Here is a 25,389-nt window from a genome sequence, read left to right on the forward strand (position 1 = left end):
AGGAGCCGGTTGTTGTTCCGAGTGCTCTTTTGACTCTCCAGAATTACATGGAGGGGATGCCCGGGGTTTTTCAGGATGACCTGCACCTTGTGCCTCATACGCCTCTCAAGCACATCCATCCCAGAGTCTACTCTCCCCTCCAGCACTGAGCTAGCTCGTTTAACCAGTTTGACCAGCTTCTTGTTGTTTTTTGCACTAATGCTGTTGCCCCAGCAGACAACAGCGTAGAAAATAACACTTGCAACCACAGTGTTGTAAAACATGTGCAGCATATCATTACACACATTGAAGGATTTGAGCCTTCTGAGGAAAAAGAGTCTGCTCTGGCCTTTTTTGTAGAGGGAGTCAGAGTTGACAGACCAGTCCAGTTTGTTATCAAGGTGCACTCCAAGGTATTTATATGTCTGCACCACCTCAATGTCAGCCCCTGCAGCGTTGACCGGCTGAAGGGGGAGCTTGGACCTGCCAAAGTTAACCACCATCTCTTTAGTCTTAGTTGTGTTCAGGATGAGACAGTTCTCTTCACTCCAGGCACAAAAGGAACTGGTCAAGTTCCTGTATTCCTCCTCCTGCCCGTTCCTTACACATGCCACAATCGCTGTATCATCTGAATATTTCTGTACGTAACATGTGTCAGACTTATAGTTAAAGTCTGCTGTATACAGGGTGAAGAGGAACGGGGCCAGAACCGTTCCCTGTGGGGCTCCAACATTGCACACCACTATGCCAGAGACACTGTCCCCCAGCTTGACAAACTGTGGTCGACCGTCAGGTAGTCGTATATCCAGGAGATAAATGTGGAATCCACCCCCATCTTCTTAAGCTCTATGACCTCTGGTGCTATCCATGTGGAATTAGTACATTCATCTTCTGTTCATGTCGGTTTCTCCAGCAATCCAGCTTCCATCCACATTGCAAGAAGGTACTAAAGGGTTAATTTGTTACTGCAAAAACAAATGATGCCTGAGTGCAGATGTGTAGATAAAGGAATAAAGGGAAAGTTGATGGGCCTGCAAAAGAGAACAAGTTGAGATATGAAGGTAGACACAAAACACTGGGGTAACTCAGCGGGCGAGGCATCATCTCTGGAGAGAAGGAATGGGCGACGTTTTGGGTCCTGACCCTTCGTCGGGCTGATGTCAGGGGAGGGGGCGGGACAAAGATAGAATGTAGTTGGAGACAGTAAGACTAGTGGGAAACTGGGAAGGGGATGGAGAGAGAAAGCAAGGGCTATCTGAAGTTAGAGAAGTCAATGTTCATACCGCTGGGGTGTAAACTACCCAAGAGAAATATGAGGTGCTGTTCCTCCAATTTGCGCTGGGCCTCACTCTGACAATGGAGGAGGCCCAGGACAGAAAGGTCAGATTGGGAATGGGAGGGGGAGTTGAAGTGCTGAGCCACCGGGAGATCAGGTAGGTTGAGGCGGACTGAGCAGCAGTGTTCAGTGAAACGATCGCCGAGCCTGCGCTTGGTCTCGCTGATGTAGAGAAGTTGACACCTGGAACAGTAGATGAGGTTGGAGGAGGTGCAGGTGAACTCAGCCGTATGCCATATAAGTTGAGATATGATAATGGCGCTTAAGAGGGTTTCAGATCAGCACATGGATATGCAGGGAATGGAGGGATATGGATCACGTTGCAGGCAGGAAAGATGATATTTTGGCATCATGTTCGGCATAGGCATTGCGTGCCAAAGGGTCTCGACCTGAAACATCACCCATTCCTTCTCTCCAGAGGTGCTGCCCGTCCCACTGAGTTACTCCAGCATTTTGTGTCTATCTGTGATCTAACTTGCAAATAGATCTACACTTGAACACTTTGGAAATGGGTACTATTTGGTTGTTCTGTTGAAAGCTTGAATCGACCGAGCAGACTACCTCTGCGTCATAATAAGAAGGGAAAATACACTGGCCATTCTACTCATTGCGGTTTTGGGACTTTCTGCCCTTTTAACAACAACTAATATCGAAAATTGTGATGCACTGGGGACATGAAAGGTAAAATTGATGAACTAGTATGTTTCGAAATTGAGGCCAAACTTGAGGCCAAACTTGAAATTGAGGCGCGACTCTTGTCAGCAGCGGCCTCTGCAGTCCGTCTGTGTTTTTTTATTTTTTGTCTCGTTTTTATGTAGTTTTTTTTTTTTTTGGGGGGGTTTGGGGGGGGGGGGGGGGGGGGGGGGGGTGGGGGTGGGGTGGGGGGTAACTTTAAAATCTCTCCCTGCACGGGAGACCCGACCTTTTCTTTGTCGGGTCTCCGTTGTCGTTGGGGCTGCAACGTGGAGCGGCCTCCAACAGGAATGACCTGGGGCTCCAGTTGTGGAGCTGCCGACTACTCACCTCACCGTCGCGGAGCTGGCCGAGTCCGGAGCAGGTGGAGCGGTGGTGGAGCGCTGCTGCCACCCGACCCCCGGAGTTTCGGAGGCTGCAACTGCAGGTCTGGCGGACGGCGGCACCGGGAGCCCGCGGGTCCCTGCTGGGAGACCGCTTTTCGGGGCTTCCGCAACGGCGACTTCTCCCGCCCGAGTTGCGGGGTTGAAGAGCACCTGGAGCGGGGCCTTACAGCACCGCCCCGCGCGGCTTGGAATGGCACTTTGCGAGCGCACGCCGGGGGCTCTAACAACAAGACCCGGTGTGCGACCTTGCATCACCCGGCGTGACTTTAATGGCCCGGGGACAATCGCCATCGCCAGCCGGGGGCTTTGACTTTGACTCTGACATCGGGGGGGGGGGGGGGGAGGGGGGAGTGCAGTGGAGAGATAAGTTTTTTTTGCCTTCCATCACAGCGATGTGATGGATGTTTGTGTAAACTGTGTTGTGTCTCGGGTCTTTTTGTTTTGTAATGTATGGCTGCAGAAACGTCCAAATGACAAATAAATTGTATTGTATTGTACTTGCATAACTCAAGCCAGACCTCATGACTACATCATTTTACCGTAAACTGATTTTCCCTTTGCTCCACCCATGCTCTCCCCACCCTCTCAAGATGTCCCATCTAAGCTAGACCATTTGCCTGCATTTGGCCCATATCCCTCTAAACTTTTCCAATCCATGAACCCGACAAAGTGTCCTCTAACTAGGGTCGCCAACTTTCTCACTCCTAAATAAGGCGCAAAAGGTCAAAATACGGGACAAATTCCCGACGGCAATTCGTTGACCGACTCGGCCGTGGCTGGGTGAATGATGAGTTGTCCCGGATGCTGGACTGCACACAATGCCCAGCCGGCGGGCCAGTTGAGGAGTTTTGGCCCGGGCCGCGCGACATCGCGCGCAAAGTCCGGCGCCCCATCCGACTCATGAACCAATGAGCGAAGGTCCGAAGGTCAGACAGCTGGCCGGGCTGCCGACCAACGGGCGAGGCGCTGCTGCTACACTCCATGGGCTGCACTACGTCGGGACGGGTGAGGCGGGGCCGGACGCGGTGATTCGAACCGCCAGTCCCCTCGATCTGAGTAGTAGCTGTCAAATAGGGGACAAGGCAGGGTGCGCTGCGAGTCGGCTGCCCTGCCAACAGAGTGTTTGTTATTTCGACTTTTTTTAGTTTTTTTGGTGTGTCTAATGTAAGTTTAGGTGTCTCTTGGTGTGTCTTGTGTGGGGGTTGGTGGGGAGGGGAAAGGGAGAAACCGTTTTCGGTCATCTCCTCCACGGAGAGGTGACTTTTTTCATGTCGCCTCCATCGTGGCCTAACAGCATGGATTGGAGCGGCCTTTCCCGGAGTCGGGCACGGAGCATCTGCAGCAGGGATTTTTTCCATCGCGGAGCAGGCGAACCCTAGCCGGGGGTCGCCGGAGTGCTCCGATCGCTGGCCTGGTGACTTTGGCACCATGGGTGCTGTGGTCTGCGGAGCTTCTAAGCAGGAATGGGGTACTGATTCTGGTTGGTCAACCATGATCATATTGAATGGCAGTGCTGGCTCGAAGGGCCTGCACCTGGACCTATTTTCTATGTTTCTATGTCTTCCTGCCCGGCACCACGGCTGTGGCACTCTCGGGAAGGCCTCACCAGCACGGCCTCGGAGACGTGTGCCGGAGCTCAGAGGAGGTGCTGGGCCTGCAGAGGGCCTGGCTGAACCTGTAGATTTCCCCTCTCCACAGATGCTAGCTGACCTGCTGAGGGTTTCAAACATTTTCCAGTTTTATATGAACTCTGCAGCATTTACTCTGTGTTGATGTTCACACCTTATGACAGCTGATGATGATTGTCTACATTGCATTACAGCCGAAAATGAGGGAACTCCATTGTAAAATGAACAGGTTTGTTGATGACTGATTGAAAGCTACAGCCCTTGTCCGACACTCCCCCCACTAGTAGAATAATCTACCCTGTCACGACTTCTTCAGAATATTATTTTATTGATTGATACAGCGTTGAACCATGCTCTTCGACCCACCGAGTCCATATGGCCATCGATCACTTGTTCACTCTAGTTCTATGGTATCCCATTTAACAGGCCAGCTCCGTCCTGGGGGCGGAGTTGGATTCACGGGAGGTGGTCTTGGAAGGGAGGACGCTCCTCAAACTGTGGAGCATCCTGGACAATACAGCTCACCCCCTCCATGACACACTGGTCAACCTGAGGAGCACCTTCAGCAACAGACTGGTTCCACCAAGATGCAGCACAGAACGCCACAGGTGATCCTTCTTCCCTGTGGCTATCAAACTATACAACTCCTCCCCATTCTGTCATGGGGTAGATTGACTCCACTCACCCTCTCCACCCCCCACCCCCCCACAACAACTCCTCTCCCCAATCTTTGCACATCGCCAATCCTTTCCACTCGTCACTTTAATTTCATGTATCTTGTTGTGTTTTATGACTGTTGGCAGACCAATTTCCCTCTGGGATAAATAAAGCTCTATCGTATTTTTGCTTCCACTCCTTGCACACTAGGGGCAGTTTACAGAGACCAATTAACCAACCATTTAAAAAATGCAGCTGAAAAACCCCCCAGCTTTTTCTCCTCTGCAGCTATGTTTTATTGCACTCTTTGTACTCCCCTTTACAATTCCTTGTCGTACATATGGGGCAGTTATGAAGCCATATTTGCAATTGTCATTTCAACTTGTCCAGCCTGACAAAGATGTCCCATCCAAACTAGTCCCATTTGCCTGCGTCTGGCCCATATTCCTCTAACCCTTTCCAAACCATGCACCCGTCCAAGTGTCTTGTAAATGCTAATGTATTACCTGCCTCAGATAAATGTGTAGGAAGGAACTGCAGATGCTGGTTTAAACTGGATAGACGCAAAATGCTGGAGTAACTCAGCGGATCAGACAGCATCTTGAGTCTGAAGAAGATTCAAGATTCAAGATTCATGAGAGTTTATTGTCATGTGTCCCAGATAGAACAATGAAATTCTTGCTTTGCTTCAGCACAACAGAATATAGTAGGCATGAACACAGAACAGAGCAGTGTGTCCATATACCATTCTATAAATATATACACACACATGAATAAATAAACAGATAAAGTGCAAATAAACAGATAATGATCTATTACTGTTCAGAGTTTTGTTTGAGGAGTTTAATAGCCTGATGGCTGTGGGGAAGTAGCTATTCCTGAACCTGGACGTTGCCGTCTTCAGGCTCCTGAACCTTCTACCTGAAGGTAGCAGGGAGATGAGTGTGTGGCCAGGATGGTGTGGGTCCTTGATGATGCTATCAGCCTTTTTGAGGCAGCGACTGCGATAGATCCCCTCGATGGTAGGGAGGTCTGAGCCGATGATGGACTGGGCAGTGGTTACTACTGAAGTTTACTACTTAAGAAGGGTCTTGATCTGAAATGCCACCCACTCCTTCTCTCCAGAGATGCTGCCTGTCCCGCTGAATTACTCGAGCATTCTGAGTGAAAATTAAACTATACTTAAGCTGCTTTTTAAATAAGTAGAATTTGAACTTTTAACCTCTACTGTTCCTAGTTCGTGTATGATAGTGTTAGTGTACCGGGATCATTGGTCGGCGCTGACTCGTTGTGCTGAAGAGCCTCCTGTTTCCATGCTAAACTAAACTGAACGAAACTAAACTAAAGATGGGTCTCGACCCGAAACGTCACCTATTCCTTCTCTCCAAAGATGCTGCCTGTCCCGTTAAGTTACTCCAGCTTTTTGTGTCTCTCTTAAATTAAACTTTGCCAAACGGTAACTTTGCATTTAAACTTTGCATCCCAAGACTTGCATGGCAAGTCAATGTATCAATCATAACCACATCCTGATAGTTGCACCTCATCTCATATACCAGACACAGTTACATCAAAGGAGCCCAATGCCTTGCGGGTTAATAAGGATGAGACATCCTCCTAGTTTGATTAATATTAATTGTTCAACCTCGCACACAGAAAGGTTAATGTGTCGATTCATCTCAATAAATCAACTTTTAATTGTGTATTCCTTCCCTACAGCATGTAACTTAATCCTGGCTGCTACTACTGGCAGTGCCAAATTCCCCATTGGAGCACAGCAATAACTAATCCTTTAACTTTGACAGTCTCCCACACTTTGATGGTCTGGCCCAGATGGTTAACATTGTATTGACAAATAAAAATACCAGACATTGTTGTCCTTCCTTTTGTCTCCCTCTCTCCCCCTTCTGTCCCTCTCTCCTTTTCTCTCATTCTCTCTCTCTCCCCTTTGCTCACTCTCTCCATTTTTCTCTCTTTCTCTTTCACTCCACTTTTTTTGATTAGTACGGGTGTCAAATATTACGGGGAGAAGGCAGGAGTATGGGGTTGAGGGGGAAAGATAGTTCAGCCATGATTGAATGGGGGAGTAGACTCGATGGGCCGAATGGCCTAATGCTGCTTCTAAGACATGAACATATGAACAACAGAAGTTTGCGTTAATAAATGGAAATATTGCTTATAACATCTATTTCAAATGCAGCTTGTGCAACTGACATTCAGAAGTTTGCAAACTGAGTTTATCAGCAGTGACGAGGGCAATGGAGTGAAACAAAATGCAAATCACCTTTTGTTCAATTTGAGTGTTAGTAAAAACAGTAGGGTAGAACCTAGGTGTCAGTCGAGGCTCAGGTGGTAGTGTTCATACGTCTGAGTCACACATTGCAGGTTCCAGGGCTGACAATTGTTTACTTAAATTCAAGAGTGAATAAGATTATTTTTTCTCTCCCAGGTCATTTCTGTCCAGGCCAAATTCTGGATAAGTGGAGTCGCAGAATCATACAGCACAGGAACAGGCCCTTCGACCCAGCTCCTCCATGCCGACCAAGGCGGGAGGGGGGCTGCTGCCATGAGCAGGCAGACAGACGGGCAGGCAGACGGTATAACTGTCCAGGAAGCAGACGGTATAACTGTCCAGGAACTACCAGGATGCTGGTACCCATTCATTCTCTCCAGAGATGCTGCCTGTCCTGCTGAGTTACTAAAGCTTTTTGTGTCTTTCTTCGGTTTAAACCAGCATCTGCAGTTCCTTCCTACCCAGATACTGGTTTACACTGAAGATAGACACAAAATGCTGGGGTAACTCAGCGGGCCAGGCAGCATCTCCGGTTAGAAGGAATGGGTGACGTTTCGGGCCGAGACCCTTCAGAAGGGACTCCACCCGAAACTTCACCGATTCCTTCTCTCCAGAGATGCTGCCTGTCCCGCTGAGTTACTCCAGCATTTTGTGTCTATCTTAGGTAAAACTGTTCGGCGAGCTTTTGTTACCTTGTTGGCACCAGAAACGCGGCGACTCTTGTGGACTGCCTAGGTGAGGTCTGCTGTATGATTTTACCAGGCTGTACGCAAAACCAATACATTTCACTGTACCTAGGTACATGTGGCAATAAAGTATATTTGCATCATTAAATACCCCATCAAAGTTCGTCCTATTTGCTTGTGTTTGGTCCATATCCCTCTAAACATTTCCTATCCATGTACCTGTCCAAATGTCTTGTAAATGCTGTTACAGTACCTGTCCCAACTACCTCCTCTGGCAGCTCCTTCCATATACCCACCGCCTTCTGAGTGAAAAGGATGACCCTCGGGTTCCTATTAAACCTTTCCCTATCCCTTAAATCTATGCCCTCTGGTTCCTGATTCCCTGACCATGGGTAAAGTACTCTATGCATTCACCCTAGCTATTTCTCTCATGACTTAATACACTGTAGACAATAGGTGCAGGAGTAGGCCATTCGGCCCTTCAAGCCAGCACTGCCATTCAATGTGATCATGACTGATCATCCCCAATCAGTACCCCGTTCCTGCCTTCTCCCCATATCCCCTGACTCCGCTATCTTCAAGAGCCCTATCTAGTTCTCTCTTGAAAGTATCCAGAGAACCGGTCTGTGGAATTCTCTGAGGCAGAGAATTCCACAGACTCTCAACTCTCTGTGTGAAAAAGTGTTTCCTCATCTCCGTTTTAAATGGCTTACCCCTTATTCTTAAACTGTGGGCCATGGTTCTAGACTCCCCCAACATCGGGAAAATGTTTCCTGCCTCTAGCGTGTCCAAACCCTTAATAATCTTATATGTTTCAATAAGATTCCCTCTCATCCTTCTAAATTCCAGAGTATACAAGCCCAGCCGCTCCATTCTCTCAGAATATGACAGTCCTGCCGTCCCAGGATTAATCTTATGAACCTACGCTGCACTCCCTCAATAACAAGAATGTCCTTCCTCAAATTTGGAGACCAAAACTGCACACAATACTCCAGGTGTGCCACTTGGGCCCTGTAAGTGATCATCCCTGAGCATCCTGCGCTTCGAATAGTCGTAGCTTTACAAAGACTAAACTGAAACTCCAGTGAAGGTATTAAACTACTGGAAGTCTGATATCTCCCAGTTTGAGGCACCAAGTTCTCTAAGAATTGAGTATGTGTAGGAAGGAACAGTAGATGCTGGTTTATACCGAAGATAGACACAAAATTCCTCGTTTTTTTCTCATCCAGATTGGTTGCACAGGCCAGTGTTTCTGCAATTCAGTCCATTAATCCCTTTGCCACTCATTTTATTTTAAAGAACTTACCATCTTGTCCAAATTTTTAGCTCCAATCCTTTAGTTTAGTTTAGAGATACACCACAGAAACAGGCCCTTCGGCCCGTCGGGTCCGTACTGACCAACAATCACCTGTACACTAGTTCTAACCTACACACTAGGAATAATTTATAGAAGCCAATTATCCTGTACACCAGCACATCTTTGGAAAGTGGGAGAAAACGGAGCACCCGGAGGAAACCCACGCGGTCATGTGGAGAACGTACAAACTCCGTACAGACAGCACCCGTATTCAGGATCAAACCCGGGTCTCTGGTGCTGTAAAGGGCCTGTCCCACTTACACGACTTAATTCAAAACCTCTTCCGAGTTTAAAGGACCTAAAATAAAATCAAGATCGTGGCAATCTACGAACTCCTACGACCTTCCACGACTATGTTCACGAACTCCTACGAGTATGTCTATGAATTCCCACGACAATTTCGATTCCCTCCTTACGAGTAAAAAGTTGCAATTTCTTTCATCCCGACCATTTTTTTACTCGTGGACATTTTTTATCGGGCTGGAAAAAACGTCCCGACTTACCTGATGCCAAGAGTACCTACGGCGAGCATAACAAGCCGCTGTGATATATCTACGGACTCCTACGGACTTGTTACGAACTTTCTGCGAGTTTGAATCATGGGGAAAATTCGGGAGAATTCGTGAATTACCTCGTGAAAGTGGGACAGGCCCTTTCGGCAGCAACTCCATTGCTGTGCCACTCTAAATTACCCTTATCGAACCAGGCGATCAAATCTTCTTCAAATCAAATCTGAAGAGACCCGACCCAAAACGTCACCTATCCATTCCCTCCACAGATGCTGCCCGACCTGCTGCATTCCTCCAGCACTCTGTGTTTTGCTCAAGGTTCCAGCATCTGTATTTCCTTGTTCCTCCAAATTTCTTTGACAACAGCCTGTGACGTGTCGACTTCCTTAAACAAACGCAATTTGATCCTGGCCTCGGTAAAACAATAAACTGGAGAATGGTCTCAAATCTCCAGTACCTTGTCTTTGAGTCAACTGTACCATAAGATGGTTGCCCAGCTGGAGTTAGTTTCTATTCTAACAAGAGTTGTGAATCTGTGGAATTCTCTGCCACAGGTCAATTCACTGGATGTTTTCAAGAGAGTGTTAGATTTAGATCAGGGCTCACGGAATCAAGAAATATGTGGAGAAAGCAGGAACGGGGTACTGATTTTGGATGATCAGCCATGATCATTTTTAATGGCTCAAAGGGGCGAATGGCCTGCTCCTCCACCTATTTTCTATGTTTCTAAGGGCTGAAAAGGAAAAGCTAGGACTGGGAATAACTGCATTTCTAGCTACCTGATCTGTTTAATAATAGGAAAAGACTCAAAGTGCTGGAGTAACTCAGCGGCTCAGGCAGCGTCTCTGGAGAACATGGATAGGTGGCGTTTTGGGTTAGGGGCCTGCTTCTGATTGATTGTAGGGGGTGGGGGAAGAAAACTGAAAGAGAGGAGGGGCTGTTCAAAGCTTGGCAGGTAATGGGTGGGTACAGGTGTGGGTGGGGGTTGATAGGGGATGATTGGACAAAGGCCAGACATGAAAGGACAGGAGGTGTGAGACAAAAGGATTGAAAAGATGAGAATTGTGAAGCCAGAGGGAGGAATGTAGGAAGAAAGGGAGCGGCAGTGGATGTGAGGAGGTGGAAAGGGAGGAGCATGGATGTGAGTCTAGGTGGGACACCGGTGAGAGGGGAGGGGACAGGGGTTGAGGGAGTAGAAGGGACAGGTGGAGGGTTTTGTAGTTACCCAAAGTTGAAGAATTCAACGTTCAAAGCCACAAAAAGCTGGTAACTCAGCGGGACAGGCAGCATCTCTAGATAGCCTGAAGAAGGGTCTCGACCCGAAACTTCACCCATTCCTTCTCTCCAGAGATGCTGCCTGTCCCGCTGAGTTACTCCAGCTTTTTGTGTCTATCTTCGGTTTAAACCAGCATCTGCAGTTCCTTCCTACGCAAATTCAATGTTCATGCTGTTGATATAATATAACAAAAAAATAATAGTTGCTGCACTGACTATCACAGGTTAAGCAGGTGGACAGCTTCAACAGCTGAACTAATCCCATTATTTTCCAAATAAAACAGGTTCTGCTCCTCAATCTGGGCACACTGTGTTATTTTTCCCAGGCATCAGCTCTAGCAAAAACAAACTCTGTGTGCAGGCTCATTTACAAGAACAGTCAGGAACAAGGAAGTTAAAGATATGCAAAGGGAAAAAGATATAAAAACCTTCGGAAAATTTAGCAGCTGCTTTGTGGTGCCTGCAGGCAGCGTCTCAATGTCATACAGTGTAGAGGAAGACACAGGAGGCACCACATCTCATGTCATAAGGTCATAAGTAATAGGTGCAAAATTAGGCCATTTGGCCCATCAAGTCTACTCCACCATTCAATCTGATCTATCTCTCCCTCCTAACCCCATTCTCCTGCCTTCTCCCCATAACCCCTGACACCCGTACTAATCAAGAATCTATCTATCTATCTCTGCCTTAAAAATATCAATTGGCTTGGCCTCCACAGCCTTCTGTGGCAAAGAATTGCACAGATTCACCACCGTCTGACTAAAGAAATTCCTTCACATCTCATTCCTAAAGGAACATCCTTTAATTCTGAGGCTATGACCTCCAGTCCTAGACTCTTCCACTAGTGGAAACATCCACTCCATATCCATTCAATCCAAGCCCTTCGCTATTCAGTACATTTCAATGAGGTCCCCCCTCATTCTGCTAAACCCCAGCGAGTGCAGGCCCAGTGCCGACAAACGCTCATCATAAGTTAATCCACTCATTCCTGGGATCATTCTTGCAAACCTCCTCTGGACTCTCTCCAGAGCCAGCACATTCTTCCTTAGATATGGTGCTCAAAATTGCGCACAATACTCCAAATGCGGCCTGACCAGCGCCATATAGAGCCTCAGCATTACATTCCTGTTTTTTTGTTGCAGCTGTCCAAATAGTCCCACTTTCTCAACTCTTCTCAACTGTTTTCAAGGCCTGGCAAAATTCTCTTTGCATAATCTTTCAAATACTACAAACGGATCTGCCTCCTCTTTGAGCGAAGGAGAATGCAAATAGTGATCGACAGCCTGGTGCATCACAGGTACTGACCTCCCCTCCATTGATGAGATCTACAGCAGTCGCTGCCTCAAGAAAGTAGCCAGCATCATCAGAGACCCACACCACCCTGACCACACTCTCATTTCACCCCCGCCATCGGGAAGAAGACACAGGAGCCTGAAAACTGTAGACAGACACAAAGTATTCAGCTGGTCAATCAGCATCTCCGGAGAAAAAGGATGGGTGACATTTTGGGTGGGAATCCTTCTACAGTCTGAAAACTGTGACTTTCAGGTTCGGGAACAGCTTCTTCCCAACAACCGTTGGGCTATTGAACGCGACACAACACGAACCTCAATTGTGAACTATGGATTATTCGTTTTTTAGATTTAGTTTTAGAGATACAGCTCGTAAATAGGCCCTTCAGGCCACTGGATCCGCGCCGACCAGCGATCCCCGCACATTCTACACACACACTAGGGACAATTTTTACATTTACCAAGCCAGTTAAGCTACAAACCTATACGTCTTTGGAGTGTGGGAGGAAACCGAAGGTCTCGGAGAAAACACATGCTGATCACGGGGAGAACGTACAAACTCCGTACAGACAGCACCCGTAGTCAGGATTGAACCAGGGTCTCCGGCGCTGCATTCGCTGCAAGACAGCAACTCTACCGTTGCACCACCGTGACCGCCCGTTGCACTATGGACTTCTGGATTGTTTTTGCATGAGTATTGGCATTATTCAAGTCATGACATTTTTGTTTATTATCTATTATTCACGTGTTTTGCGTTTATAGGTCTGTTGTGCTGCTGCAAGGAAGAATTTCATTGCTCCATTGTCGTTACATATGACAATTAAACACTCGTGACTCCTTCCTCATTGTGGTGCATTCATTACAGGTCATGATAATCCTGGAATGTAAAAAATGATCTTACATAATAACGTATAAAGAAAGTCATTTCCTTCCCCGATTTGTGCAATTTGATTTTAATGAAACTATGAAGAAACAAAACCACCCTTATGGAATTATGCAGAAAAGTACTGGCGATAGAACAGATGGCAGATGCTGAGATCTTGAGCACAAAAATAAACTGCTGGAAGAACTCAGCTGGGCTGACTGCATCTGTGGAGGGAATGGACGGGCGACACTTTGGGTCCCGACCATGAAGAAGGGTCCTGACCCGAGACACAGAGATACGGAAGGGTAAGGTGGGAAAACGAGACATCAAAGTGGAACGAAGATCAATGAAAATATAGAGTAGATCATAGTTAGCTAGGGTAAGGTGACAACAAAGCAAACAGAGATAAAATTGAATCAGGAAGGCAGTCAGACTAGTCGGAGAATTAGGATGGGGGAGAGATGGAGAGAGAGGGAAAGCAAGGGTTACTTGCAGTTAGAGAAGTCAATGTTTATACCACTGGGGTGTAAGCTGCCCAAGCGAAATATGAGGTGCTGTTCCTCCTATTTGAGCTGGGTCTCACTGACAATGGAGGAGGCCCAGGACAGCAAGGTCTGTGTGGGAATGGGAGGGGGAGTTAAGGTGTTTAGCTCTCTCCACAGATGTTGCATGCCCCGCTGAGTTCCTCCAGCAGAAATATATTGGCCTACCTGGGTCTGATAAAAGATAAGGTAATTTAAGTTTATTTTAACGTGAACTGAGGTACTGTACAGTGAACAACTTTATTTTGCATGTTATCCAATCAAATTAGATTATACTATACATAAATATAAACAAGGCAAACTTGTCCTCCTCATTGGAGACCTTAAACTTTTCTTTAAACGGATTTTATCAGACTTTAAGGTTATATCTTTGCACTAAATGTTGTTCCCTTTATTTGTGCACTTGATTGTACTCATGGTATTGCATTCAGATACTATTGCAACTGAGAAACATTTCAACATGTAGGAAGGAACTGCAGAGTCTGAAGAAGGGTCTCGACCCGAAACCTCACCCATTTCTTCTACCAGAGATGCTGCTTGTCCCACTGAGTTACTCCAGCTTTTTGTGTCTATTTCATTTAGGTATATGGTTACGGCAGGTTTAGAGGGATATGGGATAAAAGTTGTTGGTTGTGACATGACGAGTGTAGGTGTGGCGTGTTGGTTGGTGTGGACAAGTTGGGCCGAAGGGCCTGTTTCCACGCGGTGTGACGCTATTCATGTATAGTCTTTCTCTTGAATGGATAGCACGCAAGCAAAAGTTTTTTACTGAATATTGATACATAATAAAATTAATAAACTGAACTAAACTAAACTGGAGCAGAGGAAAATATATAGCGCAGAATATGGTGCAGTGTAACAGCTCCAGTTAGATTTACAGGCGGAAAAGAGATTTAAAAGAGAAGGGTGATTGTATCGGACAATAGTACATCCTCTTCTGGGACTAGCACACAGAGAGTCGCTATGCTCCAGTGCCCTACTGTTTGACTGCTGATTTTGTGGGAGGTGTGGATTTTAACCAGCGAGTGAGTGGGCGGGATTGATGATAAATGTATAAACTCATTACGAGTAAATTGATGATAAATAAGTGAAAACACAACCCATACCCACTGAACTTTGATTTAAGCTGCATCTTTTGGAATGATTATGAATTTTCCAGAGAAAGAGGTTAGTAATTTAGGCGAATTATTCACTAAAAATGACCAACTGCAGGTTTTGAATTGAATTCAGGCGTTTTGGTTGTCCTGGAGAAACTCCATTAGAATTACCTGACTGCTTGATGGAGTAAATATCACAGCCTTCTAACTACATTAAAGGTTTAGTTTAGTTTAGAGATGCAGCGCGCAAACAGGCCCTTTGGCCCATCGGGTCCACGCCAACCACAACATCTGCACACTAACAAAATCCTACACACACTAGAGTTATGGAGTCATAGAGTAATATACAGTGTGGAAACAGGCCCTTTGGCCCAACTCGCCCACACCAGCCAACAATGTCCCAGCTACACTAGTCCCACCTGTCTGCGCTTGGTCCATATCCCTCCAAACCTGTCCTATCCATGTACCTGTCTAACTGTTCCTTAAACAGTCCCAGCCTCAACTACCTCTTCCAGCAGCTTGTTCCACACATCCACCACCCTTTGTGTGAAAAAGCTACCCCTTGGATTCATATTAAATCTTTACCTCTATAAGATCTCCCCTCATCCTCCTGCGCTCCATGGAATAGAGACCCAGCTTACTCAACCTCTCCCTATAGCTCACACCCTCTAGTCCTGGCAACATCCTTGTAAATCTTTTCTGAACCCTTTGAAGCTTGACAATATCTTTCCTATAACATGGTGCCCAGAACTGAACACAATACTCTAAATGCGGTCTCACCAACATCTTATACAACTGCAACATGACCTCCCAACTTCTATATTCAATACTCTGACTGATGAAGGCCAAAGTGACAAAAGCCTTTTTGACCACCTTATCTACCTGCGACTCGACCTTAAGGAACCATGCACCTGTACTCCTAGATCCGTCTGCTCTAAAACACTACCCCGGGCCTACCATTCACTGGTAAGGGAGGATGGGAGCAGCATGGGTGATAAGAAGGATTGTAATCAATATTGTAATCAATATACAGTGCATTCAGAAAGTATTCAGACCCTTTCACTTTTCCACATTTTGTTACGTTACAGCCTTATTCTAAAATAGATTCAATTCATTTTTTCTATCATCAATCTACACACAATACCCCAGAATAAAAAAGCAAAAACAGTCATTTAGAAATTTTTGCAAAGCAATTAAAAAAAAAAAAATGAAATATCACATTTACATAAGTATTCACACCCTTTACTCAGTATTTTATTGGGGCATCTTTGGCAGTGATTACAGCCTCAATTCTTCTTGGGTATGACACCACAAGCTTGACACACCTGTATTTGGGTAATTTCTCCCATTCGTCTCTGCAGATCCTCTCAAGCTCTGTCAGGTCGGATGGGGAGCGTCGATGCACAGCTATTTTCAGGTCCATCCAGAGATCATCGATCGGGTGCAAGTCCGAGCTCTGGCTGGGCAACTCAAGGACATTGACAGACTTGTCACAAAGCCACTCCTGCGTTGTCTTGGCTGTGTGCTTTGGGTCGTTGTCCTGTTGGAAGGTGAACCTCCGCCCCAGTCTGAGGTCCAGAACGCTCTGGAGCAGGTTTTCATCAAGGATCTCGCTGTACTTTGCTCCGTTCATCTTTCCCTCAATCCTGACTAGTCTCCCAGTTCCTGCCACTGAAAAACATCCCCACAGGATGATGCTGCCACCACCATGCATCACCGTAGGTATGGTATTGGCCAGGTGATGAGCGATGCCTGGTTTCCTCCAGACGTGACGCTTGGCATTCAGGCCACAGAGTTCAATCTTGGTTTCATCAGACCAGAGAATCATGTTTCTCATGCCTTTTGGCAAACTCCAAGCGGCTGTCATGTGTCTCTTACTGGGGAGTGACTTCCGTCTGGCCATTCTACTATAAACGCCTGATTGGTGGAGTGCTGCAGATATAGTTGTCCTCCTGGAAGGTTCTCCCATCTCCACAGAGGAACTCTGGAGCTCTGTCAGAGTGACCAGCGGGTTCTTGGTCACCTCCCTGACCAAGGCCCTTATAACCATATAACCATATAACAATTACAGCACAGAAACAGGCCATCTCGACCCTTCTAGTCCGTGCCGAACACGTATTCTCCCCTAGTCCCATATACCTGCGCTCAGACCATAACCCTCCATTCCTTTCCCGTCCATATAACTATCCAATTTATTTTTAAATGATAAAAACGAACCTGCCTCCACCACCTTCACTGGAAGCCCATTCCACACAGCCACCACTCTCTGAGTAAAGAAGTTCCCCCTCATGTTACCCCTAAACTTCTGTCCCTTAATTCTCAAGTCATGTCCCCTTGTTTGAACCTTCCCTACTCTGTGGGAAAAGCTTATCCACGTCAACTCTGTCTATCCCTCTCATCATTTTAAAGACCTCTATCAAGTCCCCCCTTAACCTTCTGCGCTCCAAAGAATAAAGCCCTAACTTGTTCAACCTTTCTCTGTAACTGAATAAAGCCCTTCTCCCTCTATTGCTCAGTTTGGCCGGGCGGCCAGCTGTATGAAGAGTCCTGGTGGTTCCAAAGTTCTTCCATTTAAGAATGACGATGGCCACTGTGCTCTTCGGGACCTGCAATGCTGCAGAAATTGTTTTATACCCTTCCCCAGATCTGTGTCTCGACACAATCCTGTCTCGGAGATCCATGGACAATTCCTTCGACTTCGTGGCTTGGTTTTTGCTCTGACATGCACTGTCAACAGTGGGACCTTATTTAGACAGGTGTGTGCCTGTCCAAATCATGTCCCATCAATTTAATTTACCACTGTTGGACTCCAATCAAGATGTAGAAACATTTCAAGGATAATCAAGAATGAACCTAAGCTCAATTTTGTGTGTCACAGCAAAGTGTCTGAACACTTATGTAAATGTGATATTTCAGTTATTTCTTTTTAATTACACTGCAAAAATTTCTAAACACCTGTTTTCGCTTCTTCATTCTGGGGTATTGTGTTTAGATTGATGATGATAAAAAAATAATTTAATCCATTTTAAAATAAGGCCGTAACGTAACAAAATGTGGAAAAAGTGAAGGGGTCTGAATACTTTCTGAAAGCACTGTATATTGTAAAGATCAATGTTGGCGACTCGAATGGTAAACTCTGCTTCTTTCTCCACAGCATCTGTCTGACCAGACTGAAGCGCCTCGAACCGAAACGTCACACATTCCTTCCATCCAGAGATGCTGCCTGTCCCGCTGAGTTACTCCAGCATTTTGTGTTTATTTGTTTGACCTGCTGTGAATTTATTTTATTATCATTTGAGATAACCAACATCCGCAGTATTTGCTTTTAATTTTAGTACTGAAAGCCTGTTTTACTTGTCAAGAGATAAATGTTAAGAAAAATACATCATCCCTTGGAGAAATTAACTGTGTTTGATGACTGGGGAGAAAACCAGATGGCATTTCAGAAAGCCACAGCACATTTAATACATGAAATCATATCTTTGCCATCTCACCATGACCTGATCTCAACAGATGTAACAAAACCCAAATTAGTGAGTCGCTAACTACATGGGAAGACAATGTCTACAGTTTTGTATTGAGTATACATCTGATTTAGAGCTGTGTAGGAACTGCAGATGCTGGTTTAAACCGAAGACACAAAAAGCTGGAGTAATTCAGCGGGTCAGGCAGCATCTCTGGAGAAAAGGAAGAGGTTTACAGATACAGCGCAGAAAAAGGCCATTCAGTCCACCGAGTCCGGGCCGACCAGTGACTTCACTAGCACTATCCAACACACTAGGGACAATTTACAATTTTTACCAAAGCCAATTAACCTACAAACCTAAAGACAGATATAAAAAGCTGGAGTAACTCAGCGGGTCAGGCAGCATCTCTGGAGAAACATAAATAGGTGACTTTTCAGGCCAAGGCCCTTCTTCGGACTGAGAGTCAGGGGAAAGGGGAACGAGAGATATAGACAGTAATTATGACAAATTAATGGAAGGTATGCAGAAAGCAACGATAAGCAAGGAAATTAGGAAAATACAATTGCTTTCTGCACATCTTCCATTCATTTGTCCTAAGTACCATCTATATCTCTTGTTTCTCTCTCCGCTGACTCTCAGTCTGAAGGATCTCGACCCAAAACGTCACCTATTCTTTTACTCCAAGAGATGCTGCCTGACCCGCTGAGTTACTTCAGCACTTTGTGTCTGTTTCTGATTCAGTTGCCAATTTATGATCTTCAACATTTATTTGATTATCTTTACATTGATTTTAAAACTAATTCTCATGAGCTTTTTACCGCACTGCATACTTCCAGTTTCATTAACTTTGCACGATGCTTACTGTAACCTTTGTGAATTTGGATCCATTTCTGTCAAAGGTTTAATGTGTAAGAAGGAACTGTAGATGCTGGTTTAAACCGAAGATAGCCACAAAAAGAGTCTGAAGAAGAATCTCGACCCGAAACATCACCCATTCCTTCTCTCCAGTGATGCTGTCTGGCCCGCTGAGTTACTCCAGCATTTTGTGTCTATCTTCTGTCAAAGGTTTCCCTCATATAGCTTATCTCCCACATATCTAGCATTAAAATACAGAAATGAAATAAGACCTCAAAAACGCTATCACGCAGCCACATTGAATCACTAGATAATAGTTGTTTATACACAAACTGACTGCATCAACCTATTTGGGTGAATTGTTCAACCCGAGACCCTAGTTCAATCCTGACCTCGGGTGCTGTCTGTGTGTGAAGTTCGCACGTTCTCCCTGTGACCGTGTGGGTTTCCTCCCACATCCCATAAAGATGTGCAGGAACATTTTGAGCACAACGTAATTTGAGGCATGTTTTGTACACGGGTTCGATCCTGGACCTCGGGTGCCGTCTGTGTGTGGAGTTTGCACGTTGCACGTGACCAAGTGGGTTTCCTCCTGGTGCTCCAGTTTCCTCCCATATCCCCCAAAAATGTGCGGAAGCATATTGAGGACAATGTTGGAGCCATGTTTTATACATGGGTCGTGCTTTTGCAAAGACTATTATTCTTGGCAAACTGATCCTTATCATGAGAGCAAAGGGGAAGTGGTCTTGTATACTGGAACCCGAGGCTTAGCTCAAATACATGCAAGCACTCAGCAACAGTGAATGCAATGGAACTTACATTTGGTGCCGCATAAATCAGTCAGCCTTGGAATACTGCATACCACATACAAGTATTGATGCAACAGGGCTATGCATTTCTACAGGCATACACATACTTTCAGTTCAGTTTCAGTTTTAGTTTATCGCCACGTGTGCCAAGGTACAGTGAAAAGCTTTTGCTGCATGCTAACCAGTCAGCGGAAAAACAATACATGATTACAATCGAGCCATTTACAGTGTATAGATAAATGATAAGGGAATAACGTTTAGTTCAAGATAAAGCCAGCAAACTCTGATCAAGGATAGTCCGAGGGTCACCAAAGAGGTAGATAGTAGTTCAGCACTGCTCTCTGGTTATGGTGGGACGATTCTGCAGAAATAAATCCTATTTTGTTTAGAAATATCAACTATGGACAGCACTTAGTCCCTCTCTAACACCACGGACGTAACCCCGGAAAAGGGGCAGGCAGCCGGCTCTTCCGCCTGATGCCGTGACTTGCGGATGGCCAACTTGGCCAGGCCCAGGAGCAACCCAACCAGGAAATCCATGGCCCTACTCTCTCCTCTACGGACAGGGTGTCCAAGGATGAGGATGGTGGGTGCGAAGTGCAGCCAGAAGGCAAGGAGCAGCCTCTTTAGATAATGGAACGGGAACTACAACCGGGGGCTATAGACGTGGAACACAGACTCTTCCAGCCCACAAAAGTGGCAGGCGGCTGGCGAGTCTGTGAACCGAGAGAGAAACAGGTTGCAAGGGAAGCAAGCTCTCGTGGGTGGATGGAAATGAAGCAGCGGCAGTAAATCAAAGACACCAGCCTTGTGGATAATGAAAGCAAGTGACATTTTAGACCAACTCGTAAACCTAGACTGCTTTCGGACACAGATCTCAGAGCGACAAAGAAAGTTAGCTCACTGTATCATCAAGAATAAAATAAGATATAGCGATACAGTACCTCGGTCTCATTGCAGCAGAAGACATCTGTGTTTTTGTAGAAATCGGGATCAAGATCAGCAATAGCCGGAGCAGGGTTGAAGATGGTCTTCACTGGAAGATTAATTAAATAAAAAGAAATTAAAGATTAATTCAATAAAAAGAAATTAAAAGTTAATTACTGTTTTGGTTGGAAGTGATTATAAGAAAATTGCTCTCGGGGTAAAGGTAGACCAAATAAATAGAAAGTGGTGGGACACAGCGCGTAGCTGGTAGAGATGCTGCCTCACAGCACCAGAGACCTGGGCTCAAACCAGACCACGGTGCTGTCTGTGTGGAGTTTGTACGTTCTTCCTGTGACCACGTGGGTTTTCTCCGGGTGCTCCAGTTTCCACCCGCATCCCAAAGACGTGCAGGTTTGGAGCTTACTTGGCTTCTGTAAATTGTCCTCCAGTGAGTAGAAAAAACAATGATAGGAGCCATTTAGCCCATCAAGTCTACTCCGCCATTCAATCGTGGCTGATCTAGAGGAATATTTAACTTTAAGAAACAAAAAGTCCGTACGACTAGAAAAACCTTTTGTATTTCGGTTTGTGGAGTAGGAGTGTGGAATAAATTGAACGGGGAATTGAAGCAATGCACAAACATGAATCATTTTAAAATGATATATAAAAAAATAATTCTCAAGGGGTACAGGGATGGAGGGGATGGTTGACAAGTGGGGGTTGATGTTTATCTATTGCTTTACTATTGTTTACTTATGTTTGGGTACTTCAGATATGAAGTTTGTATGTACATAATAGTTGTATGTATATATATGTCTGTAGGTATTATGGGAAATTGCCTAGGGTAGTATTATTATAAGTAATGAATTGATTTTTAAATATGGTAGAAGTGTTGGGGAAAAGGGGTGAGATTTAATAAGTTATTCTTCTTCTCACTCCTTTTCGAGCTTGTACAGACACAGAGTTGGACATTGGAACTTTGATTTTGTTCTTCTCATTGCTTTGTAAATATTGATTGTAATGTCCAATTGTTTGATAATTTCGATTTTGTTAATATTAATGTCTTTAATGTCTTTACTTGTTCGGAATAAATAAATAAATAAATAAATAAAATCTATGTCTCCCTCCTAACCCCATTCCCCTGCCTACTCCCCATAACTCCTGACACCCGTACTAATCAAAAATCTATCTATCTCTGCCTCAAAAAAATATCCATTGACTTGGCCTCCACAGCCTTTTGTGGCAAAGAATTCACAAGAATGTTTTTCCAAATGTAATCACTCCCCTTCACTCTGCATATTGCTCAAGCACAAATTAAACTGAGATTCCACGAGGCACATGGGAGAACGTCTTTCTACACAGACTTTAACTCGCAAACCAAATACAGATCTTGAGGCCTCTGGAAATCATTAATGCACACAATTTTTAAGCTTTCATCAGAATTAATTGTCCCTATTTGAATAAAACCTGATTGGAAGAAATCCACATGGTCGCAGGGAGATCTTGCAAACTCCACACAGACAGCGACTCTACAAGCTGTGATGCTACGCTGCCCTAACAACATAATTCGGTTAACATGGACCATGAAACTTTACTTTAGACTTAAGTGATACAGGGTTCAACCCACCGAGTCTGCGCCGACCAGCACTATCCCTCACAACATGGACGATTTACAATTTACAATTTACAGAAGCCAATTAACCTACAAACCTGTACGTCTTTGGGTTTAAGAAGGAACTACAGATGCTGGAAAATAGAAGGTAGACAAAAATGCTGGAGAAACTCAGCAGGTGCAGCAGCATCTATGGAGTGAAGGAAATAGGCAACGTTTCGGGCCCTATTTCCTTCGCTCCATAGATGCTGCTGCACCCGCTGAGTTTCTCCAGCACTTTTGTCTACCTGTACGTATTTGGAGTGGGGGAGGAAACAGGAGCACTCGGAGAAAACCCACGTGGTCACAGGGAGAAGGTACAAACTCACTGTACACACAGCACCCGTAGTCAGGATCGAACCTGGGTCTCTGGCACTGTGAGGCAGCAGCTCTACCCACTGCAGCTCTACCAGAAATAATAAATACCATATTTTGTTAAGATATTACTTCCATTTTGTTCCAAATTTATTGTTTATTGTATATTCACTTGCACCTCCTCCTACCTCATCTACTGTATCCGCTGTTCCACGTATGGACTTTTATATATCGGTGAAAGCAAGGCAGGCTCGGCAATCGTTTCGCTGAACAACTCCGTCCAGTCCGCCTAAACTTACCTGATCTCCAGGTTGCTAAACACTTTAACTCCCCCTCCCATCCCCACACTGACCTTTCTGGCCTGGGCCTCCTCCATTGTCAGAGTGAGGCCCAGCACAAATTGGAGAAACAGCACCTTATATTTCGCTTGGGCAGCTTACACCCCAGCAGTATGAACATTGAATTCTCTAAGTTCAAGCTACCCTCTCTCTTCATCCCTCCCCCCTCCCAGTTCTTCGACCAGTCTGACTGTCCCTGATTCCATTTTATCTCTGTTTGCCTGGTTGTTACTTTCTGCTAGCTAACAATGGATCTGTTCTACATTTTCCTTGATCTCCATCCCCTTTGATGTCTCGTTGTCACACCTTACCCTTCCTTATCTCGGTGTCTCCCCCTCCCCTGACTCTCAGTCTGAAGAAGGGTCTCGACCCTAAACATCACCCATTCCTTCTCTCCAGAGATGCTGCCTGTCCCGCTGAGTTACTCCAGCACTTTGTATCTCTATTGTGTTTACAGGCCTATTTTGCTGCTGCAAGATAGAATTTCCTTTATCGGTACTTGTGACAATGAAACAATGTGATTCTTGACTCTTGAATTGCTGATGTTGCTGCTGGTCTCAACATCCACAATTAAGATCCTTTCCCCTTTCAAACCACTGTAAAAATGGAGATTCACTGTCTTGGCCAGAAGGATCCTTCTGTCAGTCCTGCCAGAATACCAGGCCCAGAGAATAGTCCACTCCAGCCTTCAGCAGCCCAGTTTCATAGAGATAAGGCATCTCTGGGCTTTGACTGGTCACAATTCTCCATTTCTGCATTGCAACTGGGCCCTGTAATTTGCCCCGCAGGAGCAGATTAGCAAAGAGTGAAAATGCCACCCGAGCATCTAGATTAGTTTAGTTTAGAGATACAGCATGAAAATAGAATCTTCGGCCCTCCAAATCCATGACGGCCATCGGTCACTCGTTCACTGGCTATGTCATCCCACTTTCTCATCCACTCCTGACACATGATGAGTATAGAAGTTTGGAGGTCAAGTTGCAGTTGTATAAGATGTTAGTTAGACCACATTTAGAGTTCTGGGCACCATTTATAGGAAAGATATTGTCAGGCTAGAAAGGGTTCAGAGAAGTTTTGCGAGGATGTTGCCAGGACTAGAGGGAGAGGTTGAGCAGGTTGGGACTCTATTCTTTGGAGGGCAGGAGGATGAGGGGTGAAAAATAATGAGAGGAATAGATCGGGTCGGTGCATAGAATCTCTTGCCCAGAGTAGGGGAATCGAGGACCTAGGAACATACTGTAGGTTCAAGGTGAAGGGGAAAAGATTTAATAGGAATCTGAGGGGTAACATTTTCATGGTGGTTGTATGGAACAAGCTGCCAGAGGAGGTAATTGAAGCTGGGGCTATCCCAACGTTTAAGAAACAGTTAGACAGATACATGGATAGGACAAGTTTGGAGAGATATGGACCAAGTGCAGGCAGGTGGGACAAGTGTGGCTGGGACATGTAGGCCGGTGTGGGCAAGTTGGGCCGAAGGGCCTGTTTCCACACTGTATCATTCTATGACTATGACTAGGGCTAATTTAAAGAGGCCAATTAACCTGCAAACCTGCACATCTTTGGGATGTGGAAGGAAACCGGAGTACGCGGAGGAAACCCACGCAGTCACAGGGAGTGCGTACAAACTCCACACGGACAGCATCCGCGATGAGCATGAAGGAACTGCAGATGCTGTTTTGAACCGAAGATAGACACAAAAAGCTGGAGCAACTCTGCAGGACAGGCAGCATCTCTGGAGAGAAGGAATGGGTGACTTTTCATCTGAAGGAAGATCTCGACCCGATACGTCACCTATTCCCATTCTCCGGAGATGCTGTCTGACCCGCTGAGTTACTCCAGCTTTTTTGTGCCTATATTCTCCCTATAATCTCCTTATGTATCAAGGTCCAAATTTATGATTGAGTAATGTCCTTCCTATGTTCCTATGTTCCTTGCAAAATGTTAATGGATCAACAAGCCTTCAATTATTCAGCATGTCATTGAACAGGCAAGACATTACACGCACATTGCTCAATAGTCAATCTTTCAACACACTGGGCAATTCAGCTTGCTAAAAACTTAAACGGCCCTGTAGAGTCAAAGAGCCATAGACAATAGGTGCAGGAGTAGGCCATTTGGCCCTTCGATTGATGATGGCTGATCAATGATGATGGCTGATCATCCCCAATCAATACCCCGTTCCTGCCTTCTCCCCATGTCCTGGGCCTTCTCCATGGCCAGAGTGAGCACCACCGGAAATTGGAGGAGCAGCACCTCATATTTGCACCCTAGCGGCATGAACATTGACTTCTCCAATTTCCGGTAGCCTTTGCTGTCTCCTCCCCTTCTCAGCTCTCCCTCAGCCCTCTGGCTCCTCCTCTTCCTTTCTCCTTTCTTCTCCCGACCCCCCCCCCCCCCTCCCACCCTACATCAGTCTGAAGAAGGGTTTCGGCCCG

General features: G+C 45.7%; 1 protein-coding gene across 1 annotated transcript in view; it reads right to left on the bottom strand.

The window, feature by feature from the left end:
- rbks (ribokinase) overlaps nucleotides 1-25,389 on the bottom strand; it is a 182,221-nt gene that overhangs the window by 75,953 nt on the left and 80,879 nt on the right. The window contains exon 6 of the mRNA XM_033020557.1: nucleotides 20,668-20,759. Coding sequence (XP_032876448.1) covers nucleotides 20,668-20,759 — 92 coding nt within the window. The remainder of the gene's footprint in view (nucleotides 1-20,667; nucleotides 20,760-25,389) is intronic.

Source organism: Amblyraja radiata, chromosome 5 (assembly GCF_010909765.2).
Source record: "Amblyraja radiata isolate CabotCenter1 chromosome 5, sAmbRad1.1.pri, whole genome shotgun sequence".
Classification (NCBI taxonomy): domain Eukaryota; kingdom Metazoa; phylum Chordata; class Chondrichthyes; order Rajiformes; family Rajidae; genus Amblyraja; species Amblyraja radiata.